At 42.1% G+C, this 21,689-nt stretch overlaps 1 protein-coding gene across 1 annotated transcript in view; it reads right to left on the bottom strand.

Annotated features, from left to right (window-relative positions):
- LOC119431026 (calcium-dependent secretion activator-like) overlaps positions 1-21,421 on the bottom strand; it is a 629,635-nt gene extending 608,214 nt beyond the window's left edge. The window contains exon 1 of the mRNA XM_049657435.1: positions 20,596-21,421. Coding sequence (XP_049513392.1) covers positions 20,596-20,988 — 393 coding nt within the window. The 5' untranslated portion in view covers positions 20,989-21,421. The remainder of the gene's footprint in view (positions 1-20,595) is intronic.
- Between the last annotated feature and the right edge of the window lie 268 nt (positions 21,422-21,689).

Genomic DNA, 21,689 nt, shown 5'->3' with positions numbered 1-21,689 from the left:
TTTCTTCATAACTCGCAAAAGGTAGGGAGATACAGGGAAAACACGGGGAATGCGGGAGATGGAAATTTAAGACGATGAGCAACACGAGAACAAGGCGAGAGCTGGAGCCAACGTTTCGACAAGTGGACTTGTCTTCTTCAAGGCGACATATGCTCTCCTCGGCACATATTGGTAGGGTTCTTCTAAAAGGGAGAGAAGGTAAGGTGGGTGGGTGAGGCAACAAGCTAGAGTGTGTTAGCGGCAAGAGAGTAGAATTGAAAAGACAGATAATGCACTACTGATAGGCAGTGGAGGAATTTGAGGCAGCGCCATGTGTTAGCCGGTTGACGTGTCATTGTAAGTTCCTCTTTTCGTGGAAGGGGCCTAGACGACGGGGGAGGGGGAAAGAACGAAAGGAATGAGTGAAAGCTAAGGGAGGTTCGAGTATTATTGACAATCGAATAACGAAAAAAACAAAAAAAAACCAACTAAGCAACTCAAGGAAAAGTAATTTAGTTTTGTTGCCTATGGTTTGCGGTTGAGCATAGCGAATAGATTCTAAAGCTCCCTTTGAAACGTTCATGCCTATTGGTTGCAATGTCTTGAACTTATGGATGAGGTACGATTCTCTATATTTTCTGTCTCGCGCAGAACAGAAATTTGACTGTAGTATGTAGAGTTTAAGTTCTGACATGGCTGGTTGAAATGCTCAGCGACGGCTTTGGGAAGCTCTTTAGCTGTGTCCGCACAATGTCCGTTTAACCTGATGTTCATTGATTGTCTCGTTTCGCCGATATATTGTTTCTTACAGAAGGAACATTCGAGCATATAAATTACGTCGGAGCTAGTTCAAGTAAAGGTAGTTTTCACTTCGTGTGTGTAGCCATTTGCGGGACTTTTAATTTTAAGGTCACTTTGAAGGTGCTTGCAGCTTTTGCACCTGGGGCGAGAACATGCTTTTTCAACGGGAAAATGATGTTGGCTGACTTTTGAATGCACTAACTTGTCTTTAAAGTTTCTGTTGCAGTGATAGGTAACCCTTGGTACATCCGGGAACGCTTTTCTCTGATGCTCGTTACTTGATAATATTGGGTGGTATTTTCGTAGGATGTTGTTTATGTTTGGGAGGGCATTAGAATATTTTCTTAAAAAGCCTGGTGGTCTATCAGATGCTGGTGTAGGTTGTTTCTTAGCTAATGCCAACTGCCTCTCTAATCTTGACGCGGCGTCATAAGCCCGATCAAGAGGAACTTGTGGATGGTTTCGTTCCGCTAGTGTTACTTTAAGGTCATTTAGGTGGTGGATATAATCGTTGTCTTCGCTACAGATTCTTCTCATTCGTTTCGCTTGTCCAACAAAAATTCCTTGCTTGCAGTGTCGCGGGTGATGACTGGTGCAGTCTAAATACTGCTGGCTATCCGTAGGCTTCTGGTAAAGTGTTGTTCTGAGTTTTCGATTTTCTATCTAAACCATCGTGTCGAGGAAGTTGATCTGACTAGGAGAGTGGTGAGCAGTAAACTTAATACTTGGGTGAAAGCGGTTGAAATGGCTAATTAGGTTGGTTAGCACGTTTGTGGGATGCACCCATGTTACGAATATGTCGTCGATATAATGCAAGTAGGTGTGGGGTTTTAAAGGGCACGATTTTATGAGGTTTGCTTCAAGCTGTCCCATGAAAATGTTGGCATACATGGGAGCGAATGGTGTTTCCATGCTTGTGCTGAAAGTTTGTAGGTAGTGAATAGAATCGAATTCGAAATAGTTGAGCATGCGAACTAACTCGAGAAGTGACAGGTAAACTTCAGGAGCCTGAGGATTAACTGCGAGGGACTTGGACACGGCTTCAATTCCTTCCCTCGCAGTCCCTCACAGTCAACCCCCAAGCTCACACTCCTGAAGCTTACCTGTCATTTTATCAATATCAATACACTTTATCAATATGGAACCCTTTTCAGGAAAATATATTGTGTGCTGTCAAAATGGTCCAGAATATTTCCATTGGATTTATTATCACAATATACAGCCATACCGCCAGCATAACAGATATAGGGGCCACGGCTACGCTCACCGCTGGGTGATTCCACGAGAGATCAACACGGGTCCAAAAATTCATATTTTAGATTTCATTCAATATTTTATATTTTGTGGGCATATCACTCGGTAGTACGAAAGTGAACTTGCATTCTTTGAGAAATGGATACTTTAGAAGAAAAAAAATATCGAAATTCTTCAAGTTGCAGGCTCCATTTAAATGCACCGGGCATTCTCGCAAATTCACAACAATGTCAAATACAAAATATTACGGCTACAAAGAATGCATTTTCTTGTGTAAAACCTACACGTAAAGAAGAGTCAGCAAGCGTTGTTTGAGGCTTCTGTGCATAACGGAAGTGTTTTAGAAAAAATTCTTAATTTGCTACACTTTTCGAAATTTGCTATATTTACGAATTTTTATCTACTAAACTAATGAATGTAGACTTTTGAAATTTGGTGGGCTATGAGACCTTAACCTGTTTAACGATTGTGCTGAATATTGTTACTGTAGCACAAATTTCCATTTTTACAGTTTGCCTCAAATGTGAAGTTTTAACGAAAATGAACACTATTTAAAAATCAAAATAAAAAAAAACATTGTTAATTTTGCTCAAAATTTCGTAAACAGCTGTCCACAGACACTGGAAAAAGAACATTAAAAAACATCTTGCATTATTTTGTTTTTAATGACAATATATGTGGTAGAAATGAGAGCTTCGCCAGGATGCAGCAAGGTGCTAAGAAATAGGGACATCGGGGTAAAAAGAACGTCCATTAGCCTCTGACTTGCCTAAACTTGGCCATGATTGCGACACAAGGGCAGTTTTGGTAAACTAGTATTATGATTGCAAGCACGCAGTTCTCGAATGCCTAACTTTCTGACGTAAATTGTGCTACTGGGCCATCATTCGCGCCCATATTTTGTTAGTGCTTTCAGATGATGCTCTTCTAAAAATCATCTCTTTTGAATGAGTTGGTAGGGTGTAGTAGAATGGGGAGTGGGTCCGTGGGAGGCGGTGGCAAAGAGGTGGTAAAGCTAAATACGTTCAATGTTGCTGGCGGTGTGGCTGCCGCTTTAAGAGGAAGCTTTAGCTTGGGTGCTCCTGTCAAATACATGTAAAATGAGAATTCCTTTTTCTCTGTAACCACTGCACCACATTTGATGACGTTTGTTGCAGTTAAAAGAAAAGTGAAACTCTAGTGGCTGTTGGTTGAGATTCTTTTTATTTAAGTCATCAACTGTTTATAAAATTGACAAAATAGCAGAGCTTCAGAAAACGAAACTATCAAATTTATAACTCTAACTCAGCAATGAAACATGATATCACAATCTTGTAAACTGCACCGAATAGAAAATCTTAAGTGTACAAAATTGCTTTATTCAACATGGCTTTAAGATAGACTACCATTTTGTGTGTAGAACTTGTGCAAAGTCCTTATAAACAATGTAACAAATTCACATAAGAAATAAATTGGCATCTCAAATTTGTCTGCTTTGAATGCTCTAATAGTTGTCACAGGTCTGCGATATCTTCTATATAGGTGCAGAACTACGAATTTGTAAACTTCGTGCTTCTATTTTTTTCAAACTTACCAATTCTTGAAAATTACAGTTAAGTAATGCAGGCCAGAAATCGACATTTCGCGTCCAACAGTCACTAGAATTTACCTTTCTCTCTCATGTGCAACAAATTTAAGTAAAATCGGCCCCAGTGGGATCAGGAAATCGTTTATGCATTTTACATGTATTTCAATAGGCGGCATCGGAGTTGGGCTCGAGCGAAAGCTTCCTCTTAAGTGCAAGCTTTATTAGATTCGCTTCATTAGATCTGCGTGATCTGGCCCTCTGGATCAGTTGGTCTTATCGAAAATGAGGAAAGAGCCGCCATTACTGCAACGCTTCGTAAACTGAGGACGCGTTCTCAGCACGCTATCATCCTTTCGGATTTGTCAGCGGTGCTCCAACAATTATCCCGTGCATTGTATGGCAGCAAGTTCGGCCGACAGTCATTGATGTTAGCTAAGGAGCTCAGCAATAGGCATTTCATTGTCAAGTTTCAGTGGATACCTCCACATGTTGGACTTGCAGGCAATGATGCAGCAGATTAAATTAAGAGTGCCAATGAATCACCCCTTATATAAAGACTTCTCAGCACTTTGAATATCACCTCACCATCCAGGAGTGGTTTTAGCACTTTGAATATCACCTCACCATTCAGGAGTGGTTTAAGTAATCCGTCACGCAGAAGCTATACGCTGTCTCATAGAGTAAGAACTAGTTCCGCGAACACCCCCCCCCCCCCTCCCTGTTAACACAGAACAGTTCATCTGTGCCTGCCAATACTTCAATAAAAACAGAAACGCTCTGCTTGAGGCTTCGCACAGTAGACCAATATCCTTAAGAGTGTGCGGAACAGGTAATGTTTCCCAAAACACATAAGTTTCGGAGAGAGGAAGTGTCGCGCCTCTTTCCACCTGTTCAACCCCCTTTTTAAAGAGGCGGTAGAAGAGAGCAACCGCTGGCACACTATCTGCCAGCTACATAAGCCCTAACCAACACCATCGCCCTCCCCCCCTCCCATCACCGTATCTTAGGTCATACTGTAGAATGACGTTTCCGACGGAGCCATGGCAAGTACGAAATTTTTAGAGAATTTTACCTGCCTTAAATTTTGTTACTTGTGTACATGCACAGGGAGTTCGCCGTTAAATCTGCAATTATCTGCGCTGCAAGCTACGCACACTTGTTAAATAAAACGAGCCATGTAAAGGTTGCTCTGTTGACGTATCTTTACTCACATTCAAGAGAATGAGTATTGTACTAAACGGTATTCTATGCATAAGTATTGACCATAAGGGTAAAATTACCCTTGTGTCGCAATCATGGCCAAGTTTAGGCAAGTCAGAGGCTAATGGACGTTCTTTTTACCCCGATGTCCCTATTTCTTAGCACCTTGATGCATCCCAGCGAAGCTCTCATTTCTACCACATATATTGTCATTAAAAACAAAATAATGCAAGATATTTTTTAATGTTCTTTTTCCAGTGTCCGTGGACAGCTGTTTACAAAATTTTGAGCAAAATTAACGATGGAGTTTTTTTTTATTTTGATTTTTAAATAGTGTTCATTTTCGTCAAAACTTCACATTTGAGGCAAACTGTAAAAATGAAAATTTGTGCTACAGTAACAATATTCAGCACAATCGTTAAACAGGTTAAGGTCTCATAGCCCACCAAATTTCAAAAGGCTACATTCATTAGTTTAGTAGATAAAAATTCGTAAATATAGCAAATTTCGAAAAGTGTAGCAAATTAAGAATTTTTTTCTAAAACACTCCCGTTTTGCACAGAAGCCTCAAACAACGCTTGCTGACTCTTCTTTACGTGTACATTTTACACAAGAAAATGCATTCTTTGTAGCCGTAATATTTTGTATTTGACATTGTTGTGAATTTGCGAGAATGCCCGGTGCATTTAAATGGAGCCTGCAACTTGAAGAATTTCGATATTTTTTTTCTTATAAAGTATCCATTTCTCAAAGAATGCAAGTTCACTTTCGTACTACCGAGTGATATGCCCACAAAATATAAAATATTAAATGAAATCTAAAACATGAATTTTTGGACCCGTGTTGATCTCTCGTGGAATCACCCCGCTGATGTTTGTACAGGTCCTGTTGCCGATTTTCCTCGGCCGGCCATGGTTCGTTTCTTCGATGAAGCCGGTCCCGACGACACCCATGCGTGAATGGCACAATGATACAAGCTCCCCCTGGCTCCGTGCATTTTCGTCAACGGACTGCGGCCTATCAATGCCGTTTTTGGCCACTTCGCCTCTCCTGGATGCTCCAACACTTCTGGACGCCGTAGTTTTTCCATCTGGCAACGTGGGACTGAGTCAGCTGAGCGGGCAGTACAAAAGTGCGCGCATTCCGACGCCATCCTGGGCCACGGCACCGCCGCTGCAATCCTACGCTCACCACTAATGTTTGTACAGGTTAGCTACTATGATGCTTATTACTATCGTGAGGATCATCTTTTAGCGGTGTCGTGGCCACCTCATGTTTTGAAAAGTGCTCGTGCTTCTGTATCATATCTGATGTGCCTGCTTGTTCTGGGAGGCGATGTCGAGCTTGAGCCGGGACCCATAACCAAGGCTCAAGAGGAAAAGCTAGACCTCGTGGCTGGCTCTATCTTTCGTGTTGATGCTAGCAATTCAGTATTCAAGAATCTGTTAACAAGGTGCTTCAAATTCACTTAGAGTTAAAGAATAATTTCAAAAAATTGACAAAGCGTGTCCTTGATCTAGAGCAGAAATTTGCCCATGTGCTCAGTCCATCGCGCGAAATGACAACGGTCTCGTAGGTGTACAAGAATAATTGACGACCTGGAAAATCGCTCTAGGCGGTCTAACGTTCTCTTTTATGGCATAACAGATTCGGTGAAGTCTGAAACTTGGGAAGAGTCAGAACGACTCGTAAATAATTTCTGTACCGAAAAACTTGGGCTTACCGTGACGTCAATCTCGAGAGCGCATCGTGTGGGCCGCTTTTCGTCTGAGAAGAAGCGGCCTATCACAGCCAAATTCTTTAATGAGAAGGAAGTCGAACTGGTTCTGAGCCGCGGCTATAAGTTGAAAAACACTAATTAGAGCATCTAGCGAGATTACTCAGAAACAGTTTGCGAAAAGCGACGGAAGCTTCTCCAGTTCTCGCGAACTATGAAGTAAGACGGGGATCGAGTACGTCTTGTTTTCAACAAACTGCATTTGAACAATGACGTGAACTCAATCATAAGCGCATCGTAGGTGCCAAAATCAAACGTTCAGCAGGCCCGAGTGTTGTGGGCACCACCAAACTCTGCCTTCACAGTGCTAAGCATTCAACAAGGACCGGGGTGATCTTTGATTGCCAGTAACTCTGCTGAACTTATTGCAGCACAGCGTTTCTGAAATGGTCTGTTTTAACATAAAATTCCCCTGCAATGATGCTTTCCCCCTTTCACTTATTCAAGTATATTTTGTTCCCTCAAATCATTCAACTCTCAAAGTGTTTGCCTGGTGAAACACGATCACTCCCTTTACAGAATTTTTTAAAGCTCATCGAATGCTTCATTTGTTTATAGTGCTTAAATGATATGCATGCGTGTTGTAGGTTAGTGCTAGGTTAGTTAGCCAGAGACTAGTAACGGTTCCAATGAAAAAAATATCACGTAATATGACACAGGCATTTTCAGTAGATATCGTGCAATTTTCTAGTAAGCACATGGTTTATGTGTAACCAAATGTCTATATAACAATTGAAGAGCACACATGACTCAATTTGAGGTTTTCACATAAACATACGTACGACAAAAGAGAGAAGCAAACATATCCTAGAAACATTAAGTTTCTCATTTAACAAAAAAGAACTAGAACACGGGGTCACACGAGCAATGTAATCTGGCCACAAAGGAACAATTAGAACATGTATGCAAGACAAATTGTGATGCAGTTCTAGTAATCCTAGCATTGAAAGAAAATACTGTTGAATTTCGCCGCTAGATTTTTTTTTTTTTCTAATGGTAAAACTATTCCATATTTTAACTCCTCTAAAATGTACCTGTCACTCCCCATAAATGTTATTTGCAGAAGGTAGGTTGAAGTTTGTTACTTTGCATAAAGTTTCTTCTGGGACAGGAAGGCACATAAAAATATGCACGAGTGAAATGGGCGATTGTGGTTGACTATGGTGGTGATAGAAACCTGTTTCCAATTGATGTAAATAATCATAAGGGAGGATTTGCAAGGCATGAAACAATGATTTGCTTGGTTCATAGCATAGAGTTTCTCACTATAACACCTAGAGGGTAAACTGGCGCCACCGTCTATGCGAGGTTCTTAAAGGGCGCCATGCCCTCATGGGAATGACGGGATATGTGTCTGCAAGGCTTGTGTTGGTTGGTGTTGTACAAGGCTTCGTCTAAAACATGGATATGGCTACACAAATAATGCGTTATTAAAGTAAAATCTACATAAAAGGCTTTCATTCACCTATATTACACACATCAATAAAGTTTACTCACCTACAATGCAGAATCAACCGAAGAAAAGCAAGAACAGACGACAAGTTGTTCCAAAGCGAGCAAGAATCTTGTCGTCTGCCCTCCAACTTTAGCGGCCAGCTGATACTTTTTATGTTTCATAGAATTGTGCATCCAAAAGTATGTCCTCAAAATTAAACAAAACCTGTTTTTGTGTAATGATAAAGCTAAAGCAGTTTTTTATGTGCTGCTTTAGCAGGAAATGAATCATTGTGACAGACGGAACGGTGCTAGGCGTCTTCAAGGCGTTCTGGCTCTCCAAGAATGATGCCAATTCAAATTCACAATATACTGGCATTCCCATGCATACCACAGAGCAGCAGCGCCACATTTCCCTCTAGGTTTTATAGTGTGAAACTCTATGGTTCATAGGGTTTACTATGTGTTATAATTAGACGTGCACGCTTTTGAAGTCGTCGGATTGAGTCGAGATCGCTATTTCGTGTCCAGCCCCAGGCTTTCATAATATACCGTGTGTTTCAGCGAACACTTTGAAAAATTTTTAAAGGTTGCCTGTGGCAGATAGCACAATTCTAGTTCATGAGCTGGTCTACTTGAAGAGGCGGACATTACTTGCACAAAAAATTGAAATGCATAATCAACTAATTACCAAAAATTCAAAAATTATGTTTTTAACTAATTGCCTTACGGCCCGGCCCATATTGCAATTTACAAATTCTAGCCGTGGAGTTCGCAAGGCGCAGATCCATTTGGAACGAATTGTCAGGATGACACCAGTTTCGAGATATTATTTCCCGAACTTTGCGAAGGAATGATTGGCGGTCGAGTTACTTTTGTGCTTCAATGCATAAAACAGCATTTTGTTAAAAAATGCTACATTGCTAATTGTTACATTCGGGTGGATGCCAATTTTTACCTTTCATAAATGGGTATGTTTGAGGAAAAAGTACAAGATACACAAAATGTCAGTAGCGCCCAGATGTGAACTTTACAAAGCTTGAGTGTAAATTGTTGTCTAAAATAACACGGAGGACCCCACAAAGGCCAACGTATCATTTCTGATACGCTGAATTTGATGCCTAAAAATTCAAATTTATGTGCTAATGACGTAAACTAGAGCCCGTACTAGGGTTGTTGATGTGCTGGAGGACGTTTACAGTCGTGATAGTACAGCAAATAAATTACAAATTAAGTAATGACCGTACTAATTAATGTTTACTCAATAACACTTCATTATTTTCCTTGCACCAATAAACATATCTCCATGGCCAGAAATAAATGTAAACACACTGGTCTTTGATGTGGAATGGTGTGTGGGGTTAAATGGGCTTGTGTGTTCGAGCCATTAATGAGAAGTGTGCCATCATCATAGCTCAGTCTTTTTGCGTGAATGAAATATTTGGTCATGTTAAAAGTTCACTGTAAACCATCTAATTCAGAGTTTCCTGCATGCTCTAAGTCAGCAGTAATAACCATTGCGGTGACATTTCAGAGCTATGGCAAGTCATAAAGAGGACGGATCCCTGCGGTTGTAAAAGTGCACCTGTCTATATCATCTCACGCCGGAGAATAAGCGACTTTTTGCACAAGCCCTTGTGCTTAATTAAGATCTTAAGCCAAGGGATGGAAATTTCTCTGGACATTATCAAGGCCAGGAAATCGGAGTGCACTGCATCTCCGGCGTGAGTGATCTTGCAGTATTTAGATAATTTGCACTACTCATTAGGTGTATCCCAGCTCAGCATGGATCGTGCGAACACACCAAAGCACTTCTCAAGCACAATTCATCTGCATTTTCTTTGGTTCATTTTAACATCCGTAGCCTCCGCAAACACCACGATGACCTTAGCGCTTTCCTTTCAATCATCGATCACACGTTTTCATTCATATTCATGCAGACGTGGTTGACGTCATATGACGGTACTTTATACGGAATCCCCGGCTACATCTCAGAATATTGCCATCGCGAGGGTAATCGTAGTGGCGGTTCAGCCATTCTTGTTAATTCTGAATTGCCTTATCGGCGCCGGTCTGACTTGTCGTTTAGCACCCCACTTTGTGAATCGTATGGATTGAAATTGATGATTTGCGAATGAATAATCGTAACACCATCATTGCATCACTTTACCGCTCACCTTCCTCATCATATGCAGAATTTTGCCCAGAATTTCAACTAATGCTAAACAAAATAATCGAAGAGAACAAGCACATAGTAATCTGTGGTGACATCAATATTAACATTGCTGACCTCAACAACCAATCCTGTTCCGAATACGTACGCTGTTTCTTAGTCGCGGATTTTCATCATTAATACATACGCCAACTAGATATGATCCAAATGGTTCTAATACTTTGATCGATCATATTTTAGTTAGTTTGACGACCGACTATACTACAGCAGGAGTGTTAGATTATGCTATTACAGATCATTATCCTGTATTTCTATGTTTTGGTTCCAAACACATTCACCACATTAGAAACAACGTGCGCATTGATCTTGACTGCAAGAAATCTGTTGATATCATTCGAAAGACTAACTGGAACAATGTATATCAGGAAGATAACGCAGAAACAGCATTCGATTCTTTTTCAGCAAAGATAAGTGAAATTATCAGTCAGTGTTCTTCTGAAAATACAGTCAAGAAATGGTTTCGTACACCTAGGAATCCTTGGATCACCAAGGCACTAATGCGTTCGATAACTAAAAAGAAAATCTTCGTAGGAAGCTCAAGGCAGAACCATTCAATTATTCTCTAAGATGTCGGCTAAAAACTTATTCTAACACACTGGGAACTGTCCTGAAACACGCTAAACGCGAGTACTATCAAAATAAAATTAAGAACAACAGTAACAATACGAAACAAAAATGGCAAATAATTAAAGAATTTCTTAACACCAATGAACCCCAATCACACCCAACCAACGTAATTTTTAACAAAAATAGATACATGGATCCTAATGACATAGCTAATGCTCTCATTTCAGCGCCCCTGTTGCCGCCAGGTACCTACCGGTAAAATAGGTACAAGCGCGCTCCCGGCCTGGTGCTCGGCCATTATAGGACCTCAACGCTTGGAAAGGGGTGTCTGACCTCAACCCGAAGGCGCCCCCCCACCTCAATAGGTGCTTGGGGCGCCACATGGGAAATGACCGCCATGGGAGCGGCCCAGACATCACTTTTTTTCCATGCTCACGTTGGTTTCGACGGGAATTCAGGGCGCAGGCTCCTTTCCCAAGAGCATCACCCCTGAAGAAAGCCAAACGCCAGGCCGGGGCACGCTTGTACCCATTTGAACCAGTTGGTGCCCGGCGGCGGTGGGAACTCACTGTCAGTCAGAACTCGCACTTCCACGCAGTCCTCGTTCTTTTTTTCTGTGCCCCACAGTGTTAACATCACTAAAGGCCCAGGGCTCAATCAAATTTACCCTTCCCATCGAAAGAACTCTTGCCAATCTTGGCCGATTTAGTTAATAAACTTTCTTTAGCTGCTGTATTTCCGCAAAGCCTGAAAGCAGGAAAAATAATCCCCATATTTAAGAAAGGTAATCGCAAATGCATTAACAACTATCGCCCAATGTGCATTTTACCATTCTTTAGTAAAGTAATTGAAAAACTAATCTGCAACCGTTTAACAAAATACTTATCCACATTTAACTTATTATCTGATGATCAATTCCGTTTCCGACAAGGCCTCTACTCAAGTCGCACTAATCGCTTTCACTGACAGAGCTAAGCTAGCAATAGATCAGGGCCTACTCTTTGGAGCTGTGTTTATTGATTTCACGAAGGCATTTGATACAATTAATCACTCACTCATAAACTTGACTGTTACGGCATATCTGGGCCACCTTTGCAACTGATTCAAAGCTATCTTACTAACCGGACGCAGGTTGTTCAGGTAAATGATTGTCTCTCAACACCAAAAATCACTAACATAGGTGTTCCCCAGGGGTCAATTTTGGGGCCCCTTCTGTTCTTGCTATTATTAACGATTTACCGCTCAGATTGAAACACACTAACTCTCTCCTTTATGCTGACGATACCACAATTTTTACCACACATAAGAATGCACTTATGCTGCAACATTTACTAAATGCTGACTTAAACAATGTTCACTTATGGTGCGTAAAGAACGCATTGCGTATCAATCCATCAAAGACAAAATTCATGGTGTTTCGTTCCCCTCAGCTATCGCCACTGATTCCATCCCTTGCGGTGACACTTAATGGTCACCTCATTCATACATCTGAGTCTACGAAATTTCTTGGGGTCATCTTGGATAAACATCTAAAATTCCGTGAGCATGCTCAGTCCCTGATTTAAAAAATTTCTTTCGGCATTCATGCGATCATCAAAACACGGTTTTACTTCGAAACAGACATCCTTCTTTCCTTATATTATGCATTTATTCATAGTCATCTGTCATACTGCCCATCTTCTTGGGGAAATACGTACTGGTCGCATCTTGGACAACTTGAACGTTTGCAAAAGCAAGCCTTAAGACTCATCACCTTCAACCCATTTTCGTCTCCATCAGCCCCCATTTTTCTTAACCTGAATATTTACCTCTACGCAAACTTGTTATAAAATGCTGATCATCATGTATCGTCTTATAAATAATGAATTATGTATTCCCAGTTTTAGTGATTGTGAATACCAATAACACCAGGTTTTTCACTAACCATAATCTGCTTTTACCTAAAGTATGAACTAACTACGGCCGACTGACAGCAAGATTTTCATGTATATCACTTTGGAACATGTTACTGCCTGATTTAAAAACATGTACGATGTACTCGTTTTGTAGATGTCTTAAAATTTATTTATTAGATCATTCATCAGTTTGATATCCTTGTTTTCATTCTTTTGAGTTCTTTGTTCTGAACAACCTGTAATTATTCTTATTTGTTGCCATAATCTTCATGAACATATTTTATCATGTATCTTTATACTGCTAATCCGCCATTGTCTGCTGTATAATGTATTCATCCCCTGCCTACATTTTGCTAGGAAGTCCCCCCGACAGTTTTTACTTTGGGAACTCCGATTGTACTTACCATGTATAATTGTATCTTGTAAATTATGGAAATAAATTGTTCGGATTGTATAAAGAGGACGGATCGCTGCGGTTGCAAATTGTAGTGAGGACACAGTATTGTTGATGGCTACTACTTGTTGGCGGCCGGCCGGTCAGGTAAACTCGGCAGCTCTGGGCCCTGCTGTAGTTTCTGGAGAAGGATACTGCAATGGCGGAACGCCTCTTTTAAAACAGCAGTATGACCTTACTGCTGTACAACAAGGTGATGGTGCGCAGTGATAAAGTTCTCATTTGTAATATATGACCAAGCGTCAAAATGGAGATTCAGCAGTGAGGCAAAACGTTATTGCTTTTTTCGAGTCCACATGTTATTGCGGAGAATAGGCACGGTGCGACTTCCTGTCGTGCCACGTTCGGCACCTACTTGGTAGGCCCGATCCCAAAGGCAGTGCAGTCTAACAGAACACTGTCACGAGGGAAGAATGTGAGAAACTGGTTGTGACACGCACCGGGTGACAAGAGAACTGGCATGCTGTGCTGGAAGGTTCGAACCCACCAAGGCCGACTCGACCCATTTTGGAGAAGGTGTGTTGAGTGTGCATAAAATCGCAAGCTCCAAAGAGATGCAAGGTACAGAAACGTTACTTTGATAAATGTGCGCAGCTGTCGAGATGTTGCCCCAATCTAAGTGTGCATACTTTGAGAATTAACAAATTCTGGCCAAATTTTTTTTTCTTCATTCCTTCCTCTTCTGTAGGCTAAGAGGGCCAGTGCGGTCTCAAGTGTGCCAAACAGAGAGCATGCCCACTGTGCTACAGCCAAAGTGAGCCATCTACAAGCAATGGCGACGCTTTATGGCCAACAGCAGCAGCAACATGTGTGAAGCTCGTGACTTTTACCAAACGGCTTCAGAGAAATCCCCCTGATTGCTGAACGGCAGAAGGAAGATTGTTGAAGATGGACTAGTTTGGATAGTGCACTTTTTCCTTTAGGTTCCCCCCCTCCCCAGAAAGCAAGTCACATTTAAGGTGACTGTGTGAAAAATACTTTTTCGACAAAAAATATGCTGCTCCTGGAGAGAGGAAATGGTTTTTGGGTGCAGTCATTTTAAGTATATTTATTAAGTATATGTATTGTATATGTAGTCACATATGTATTCTAATTATTGTATAAGTTATCTTTTATTGTACTCTCCCCGCTTACACAATGCCTCTAGGAGCCTGTAAGGTAATAATTAATTAATGGGGTTTTACGTGCCAAAACCAGTTCTGATTATGAGGCACGCCGTAGTGGGGGACTCCGGAAATTTGGACCACCTGGGGTTCTTTAACGTGCACCTAAATCTAAGTACACGGGTGTTTCCTTAGATTTAGGTGCACGTTAAAGAGCCTGTAAGGTATCCTTAAATAAATAAAGTAATGCTTGCATGTCGCTCCATTGGCAAATAATTTCCAAGAAATGAACAAGGTTCAAAATTTTCTTTGTGCTCAGAGAGGCAGCTGTGAATTGGGTTCGATGTGTACAGAACGTTTCTTCTCTCGTGATGAACCTAAAGCCACGAAATACGACGGCATGCTGCAGTCCTTGAGGTTATGCAAAAATGTTTCACTTGGCAGCAAGGGTTGCGGCAGCGAGCAAGCCACTAATTTCGTCCTGCTACTTCGGGTAGGTTGCAATTCACGCCTGCTGTTATTGGTAGACTGGAGTGGCATGCACTGGAGTGACGCCATCTGCTGGTTCACGTTACGCCCGCTATTATCTACACTCTTGTGAAGTTAAGCGACATCTACCGAATCGCCCACTAAAACGGGTGTCCACTTGACCACAAGCAGCGCAACTAATTTCGTTCTGCCACTTGGTTTGATCTCCTGTAAACTTGTGCATTTCCTAATCCATCTTTGCCGCTGCCCTGTTGCCACAAGTGTCTGTTGTGTTTGTTTGAAGATGCCGTCGTGTGCTGAGCTAGCAAAACAGAAAAAGTCATAGCATGTTTAATGGACTGCATGAATGAGACCGTCGTGAAGTTGTTGAAAAGGCAAAGCTGTCTCAACGTCTCTTAAGCAGTATTCTCGCCTGAATAATGAAAAGGCATTCCCGTGCCTGGCTGTAATACAAACCATCCACTTGTGAAAAGATTGGCCGTCCCCTCCAACACTGACATTGCTCATCGTGTCCCCGCAAAACAAGACAACGTTATCGCACATTTCTGTTCAACATCGAAGCGAGCGAGTAAAGCTAAAAAGGCTAAGCTTTTCGAGAAACAGCGACTCCCCGTTTATCGTGAATGTTCACCTCATGCCAGGGAACTTATCATGCAAGCTCTCCAATTGAAACAGAATAAAGGATGGCAATTCCTCTGGACTAAAGCAAAACTGAAACTGAACTTAAATCGCAACAATGCGCCGATTATATGAGCTGCTTATTTAGCTGCGGTTTCTCTTCTTTAATCAATGTTCCAACAAGGTATGACACTTCTGGCTCTTGCACTTCGATAGATCACATAGTTTCCTCGTCCTCTTCTGCTTATACTACTGGAGATTACTCCAGTGGTATCCACTATCTTCTGCTCGTCTTCCTAGGTGTCGGAAAATGTACACAGTGTCGCCAGTATACCAAAAGTTATATTAATCTATCTTTATTTATACAGAAGGTGCAAGGCACATGTTGAAACAACCGTTCTTCAAGAAAAGTGTCCTGAGAGGGCATATTCAATATTTTTATCGCCAATAACGAATTATATTACTGACTGCACACCTCATGGTCCTTTAAGCATAGACTCCTAGAAATCCATGGATTACAAATGCATTGCTACGCTCTAAAACAATAAAGAATAATCTCAACAAAAAGGTGAAACACAGTTTTTTGTGAACTAGAGTTAGGAATTATGGCAATATCCTTTCTGGTATCCTTAAACACGCAAAACGGGACTATCATGAAAGACACATAATTCAGAATGGAACGAATACCAGGTGTCACAATTTCTTAATATTACAGAGTCTGGCATTAAAAAATTGTTTACAACAATGCGGAATGAACTAACGAGATCATTTGGCCACTTGCCAGAATACGCGATCTCCGAGTGTTGATTGCCCAAGTAGCCCTGTCATTTTTCCTTCATCCAGTTTCTTCAGAAGAAGTTCTAAAAGTAATTTCTTCTCTTAATGTTACTGGACCTGGCCTGGATTCTATCCAGCCTTCCAGAATAAAACTGGTTGCAGCATTTGTTTTTGCAAATATCGTTGACAAAATTTTTAGAACACATGTATTTCCAGATTTGCCGAAACGTGGAAAAGTAGTCCCCGTGGTCTGAAAGGGTTCTTGTGACAACATTAATAACTACTGCACAATTTGCATTTTGCCATTTTTTTAGTAAAGCCATTGAAAATCTTACAGTCCATCTAATGCAAGCTTCCTTCTCCACTCTAGTTTGGTTTTAGGCATGGTTATTCGACAGAATAAGCATCAATTAACTTGACAGATAACATTAAGCAATTTATTGACAAAGGTGGCAGAAGCCACATTCATCAATCTAACAAAAGGTCATTCTATTCTCCCGTATAAGCTCGAGTCGTTCTGTATTACTGGCCCACCTTCAAATCATATTACTTGTCTAACAGGCCTCGAGTAACAAGCCTCCCGCTTTCATCTTGTTCTCGTTTTGGTCATGGTCTTGAATTTCCATCTCCAGCATTCCTTCCCAGGCCGCAAGTAGTGTATCCTAATGGCCAGTTCTCATCTTGGTGCGGAGATAATCAACTTCAACTGCTGCGCTTGTGTAGTTCAAATGCCCGTGAAACCTGGGGAAGTGCGAAGCAGCGCCTGCAGCTCCATGGCACAATCTGGAGCGTGCCACAAGGCTCATCGGGTGACTCTTGCGCTGCGCTGCTACCAGACTGGCCTTTGGGAAAATATTTTCATGTGCTTCATTATTTCCATCTTTTACATTATTCTGAATCATGTTCGAACCAGTTCTTATTAATTCTGCACTTATTTTGACCCTGTTTTTGCACGTGACCACGACGACACGACATCACATTACACGACGACAGCCTAGGCCCCCAAAGTGCGAGTTTCTGCTAATTAATGTGCTTAATGCTCGATAATTCGTATCTTTTACATCACTCTGAATCATGTTAGTTTATTTTGAAACAGTTTTGATCAATTCTGCAGTTTTATTCGCCTTCTTTTTGCACGTGACCCCGACAACACGAGATCACATTACACGCCGACAGCCTGGCCCCTAAAGTGCGAGTTTCTGCTAATTAATGTGCTTAATGCTCGATTATTCGTACCTTTTACATTACTCTGAATCATGTTAGTTTATTTTGAACTGGTTTTGATAAATTCTGCAGTTGGATTGACCTTCTTTTTCACGTGACCACGACGACACAAGATCACATTACACGCCGACAGCCCGGGCCCGTAAAATACGAGTTTCTGCTAATTAATGTTTGCAGCATTTCATAACCCATAAACTGTGATTGCTTCTTCCATAATTGTTTCATTAAATTATTTTGTTATACCGATATCTGATTCTGTTAAATTCCTGTGCGTTACTCTCGACAAACACCTTAAATACAATAGCAATGCCAACTCGCTAATAAAAAAGGCTTCATTTGACATCCGCATCATCATTAAAAAACGTGCATTTTTCCAACCTCACGCTATTAGTTCGTTGTATCATGCTCATATTAACAATCATTTATCATACTGTTTATCTTCACGGGGTAATACATATGCCATTCATCCTAAACGACCTGAACCTCTTCAAAACCAGGCAATAAAGTTAATTATTTTTAGCTCATTCCATTGCCATTCTTTACCTATCTATCAACATCTTCACATCTTAACCATTCGACAGCTGTTCTATCATAACTTGTCACTCATTACATTTTGTCTCTTTGATCGTGAAATACTATTAGACAGCCTTCCTTTTGACAGTCTCATCAACAATAATAATACTAGGTTTTCAGAGCACAGTAACCTTCTCTTACCTAAAATCAGATACTACTATGGAAAATTTACACTTCACTTCTGTGCTATTGCACTTTCGAATCGCATCCCTGTTAATATTAAGTCATCTCTTTCATCGCCATTTTTTAAACACAACATGAAAATAATACTGTTAACAGAACCACGTTTTCTTTTGTCATAAATACATTTTCATAATTATTACATTTTTGTGCATTACTTTTATTACTGTATTGTTAAGCTTCATATTTTTGTAAAACAAGTTGTATTTTTCGTTGTTAGCTAAATTTTGTTTACATTACTAGACATTCCTGTTTGTGAGTATTTATTGCGATATCATTATATAATGCAGGTTTAATAAATATCAAATTGTTTTCTATCTATTATAACTTGTTCCCTATGAATTGTATTTCCTGACGCTCTCTTTTTTTTTGCCTTGTTAGTTCTTGCTGCTCTAATACTCTTATGCACCCACTAATGATAGGAGGTCCCACTGGCAGTTTCTCACTCTGGGACCTCCTGATAATATGTAAGCCTATTTTTTGTACATGCAATAACAACCTATAAACTTGAACTTGCTTTGGTGCAATGCTATCAAGTGTGGATAAATCCCGACTTGCTGCAGTACCATGAGCCCTCCAGGCACGTGTGACATATGTATCTACGCGTACCACGGTTACACTGTCCTTAAACGGGCTATGGTGCCTCCTGTACTTCGAACTCTCCATAATCGTTCCCAAGATGGCTTCCCTTACGTGATCATCTCTGGCCTCATATCATCATCAGCCTATATTTATGTCCACTGCAGGACGAAGGCCTCTCCCTGCGATCTCCAATTAACCCTAGCGCTAGCTGATTCCAACTTGTGCCTGCAAATTTCCTAACTTCATCATCCCATCTGGTTTTCTGCCGTCCTCGACTGCGCTTCCCTTCTCTTGGCACCCATCATGTAGCTCTAATGGTCCACCGGTTATCGATGGCCTGCCCAACTCCATTTCTTTCTCTGAATGTTAACTAGAATATCGGCTATCCCCGTTTGTTCTCTGATCCACACCGCTCTCTTCCCGTCTCTTAACGTTAGGCCTAACATTTTTCGTTCCATCACTCTTTGTGTAGTCCTTAACTTGTTCTCGAGCTTCTTTGTTAACCTCCAAGTTTCTGCTCCATATGTTAGCACTGGTAGAATGCAATGATTGTACACTTTTCTTTTCAGCGACAGTGGTAAGCTTTCAGTCAATTTGGCGATACCTGTCGTATGCACGCCAGGCCAATTTTATTCTTCTGTAATTTTCCTTCTCATGATCAGGGTCCCCTGTGAGTAACTGACCTAGATAAACGTACTCCTTTACAGACTCTAGAGGCTGACTGGCGATCCTGAATTCTTGTTCCCTTGCCAGGCTATTGAACATTATCTTTGTCTTCTGCATATTAATCTTCAGCCTCACTCTTACACTTTCTCCAGTTAAGGTCCTCAATCATTTGTTGCAATTCGTCCCCATTGTTGCTGAATAGGACAATAGCATCTGTAAACTGGAGGTTGCCGAGATATTAGCCGTTGATCCTCACTCCTAAGCCTTCCCAGTGTAAGAGCTTTGAATACTTTTTCTAGGCATGCAGTGAATAGCATTGGAGAGATTGTGTCTCCTTGCCTGACCCCTTTCTTGATAGGTAACTTTCTACTTTTCTTGTGGAGAACCAAGGTAGCTGTGGAATCCTTGTAGATGTTTGCTAAGATATTCACGTGTGCCTCCTGTACTCCTTGATTACGCAATGCCTCTATGACTGCTGGTATCTCTACTGAATCAAATTCCTTTTCATAATCTATGAAAGCCATATAGAGAGGTTGATTGTACTCCGCAGATTTCTCGATTACCCGATTGATGACATGGATGTGATCCATCGTAGAATATCCCTTCCTGAAGCCAGCCTGTTCTCTTGGTTGACTGAAGTCAAGTGTTGCCCTGAATCTATTGGAAATTATCTTGGTGAATATTTTATACAATACTGAAAGCAAGCTAATGGGTCTATAATTCTTCAATTCTTTAACGTCTCCCTTCTTAGGGATTAGTATAATGTTGGCGTTCTTCCAGCTCTCTGGTACACTTCAAGTCGTGAGGCATTGCGTATAAAGGGCCGCAAGCTTTTCAAGCATGATATCTCCTCCATCTTTGATTAAATTGACTGTTATTCCATCTTCTCCAGCAGCTTTCCCCCTGTTCATGTCTTGAAAGGCCCTTCTAACCTCATTGCTAGTTAAAGAAGGAGCCTCTGTATACTGTTCATCACTACTTTGAATGAAAGTAGTTTGGCTGCTCTGGGTACTGCAGAGGTCAGTATACAATTTTTCTGCTGTTTTTACTATGTCATCGAAATTGCTGATAATGTTACCATCCTTATCTTTCAGTGCATACATCTTGCCTCATATAGAAATCCACCGATCTGTGAAAACTTGCCATTTTTCTCGACCCTCCACAGAAAACCACGCTCGGCAAAAAAAGCCCGCTCATAAAAGAGCCGTCTCTCGCATCCTACCTGGAACCTGGCCTGGATGGTCTCCAGCTGCTGCTTGGTGATCTTGGTCTGCCGCCGCGTCATGTCCGTCGGCTGCTTGGCGTTGAACGGGTAGGCGACGCAGCGCAGCACGAACACGTACAACTGCAGCCGCTTCTTGCGCAGCTCCTCCTCGCGCTCGGCCGTCTCGTCCTTCTCGCTCACCAACGACGGGCTCGGGCTGGACGGCCGCGCCAGGCTGTTGGAGCGCGACTGGGCCGAAGACGGCGAGGGCTCGGCGGCCGGCGACAGGCTCCGGGTCGCGCTCACGCTGCGCGGCAGCTCGAGCACCACGGCGGCCGCCTCCGAGACCTCGTCCTCGACCGGTTCGTTGTCGCTGCCGCCTTCATCTTCGGAGGAAGACGGCTCCAACATGTTGCGGAGGGGGTCGGCTTCGCCGCAGCGCTTAGCCCTCGGGTGGAAGCGCGCTTCGCAGGGGCGTTAGCGGCGCTTCCGCCAGCGATGGGGCACCCGCGTCGTCGTCATCTCCGCCGGGCTAGGCTTAGCGGAGTATTTATTTGTGCCAGTCCGCACTGCAGCAACGCTGCAAGCTGGGTTTTTACCTCGTACGAGGACGCCTTCGGAAGGGTGCACTGGCGCCACGGGTCCAGCGGACGTCCTTTATTTCCGCTTTCTTTGTTGTTTTTCAACCCGAGACGGCCGTATCGACGAGCTCACCGCGCACTCGGCCGCACGCTAGCGACGTCGCGCGCAGATGTGCGGCGCATGCGCTTTCTGGGTCGCGCGCAGCGCTTGCCGATATATATTTATGCCGAGACAAGCAGCGACTGCCACGCACAGGCGCGCTCCTCGCGATGCGACACCTCCGCTGCGAGGGGCCTTTTTCACACGTTCTTGCAATCTGAAGCAACGATTTCGAAAATTCCACCTGCAACGCCTGCAACGCAGGGCCATCGAAACGTGTGTATATATATATATATAATTATTCTTGTACTGCCCAAGCCTCGCTCCGATGCCGTCGCGGTACAATAAAAAGTACGACACGCAAAACCGGAAATAAAGCGTGAAATTATATGGTGGTTGTGGTGGAATCTGCGTAATCACAGCATGCGTAC

Source organism: Dermacentor silvarum, chromosome 10 (assembly GCF_013339745.2).
Source record: "Dermacentor silvarum isolate Dsil-2018 chromosome 10, BIME_Dsil_1.4, whole genome shotgun sequence".
Classification (NCBI taxonomy): Eukaryota; Metazoa; Arthropoda; class Arachnida; order Ixodida; family Ixodidae; genus Dermacentor; species Dermacentor silvarum.
Note: the sequence above shows the minus strand (reverse complement) of the source record. Positions and strands in the feature narration are given on the sequence as shown.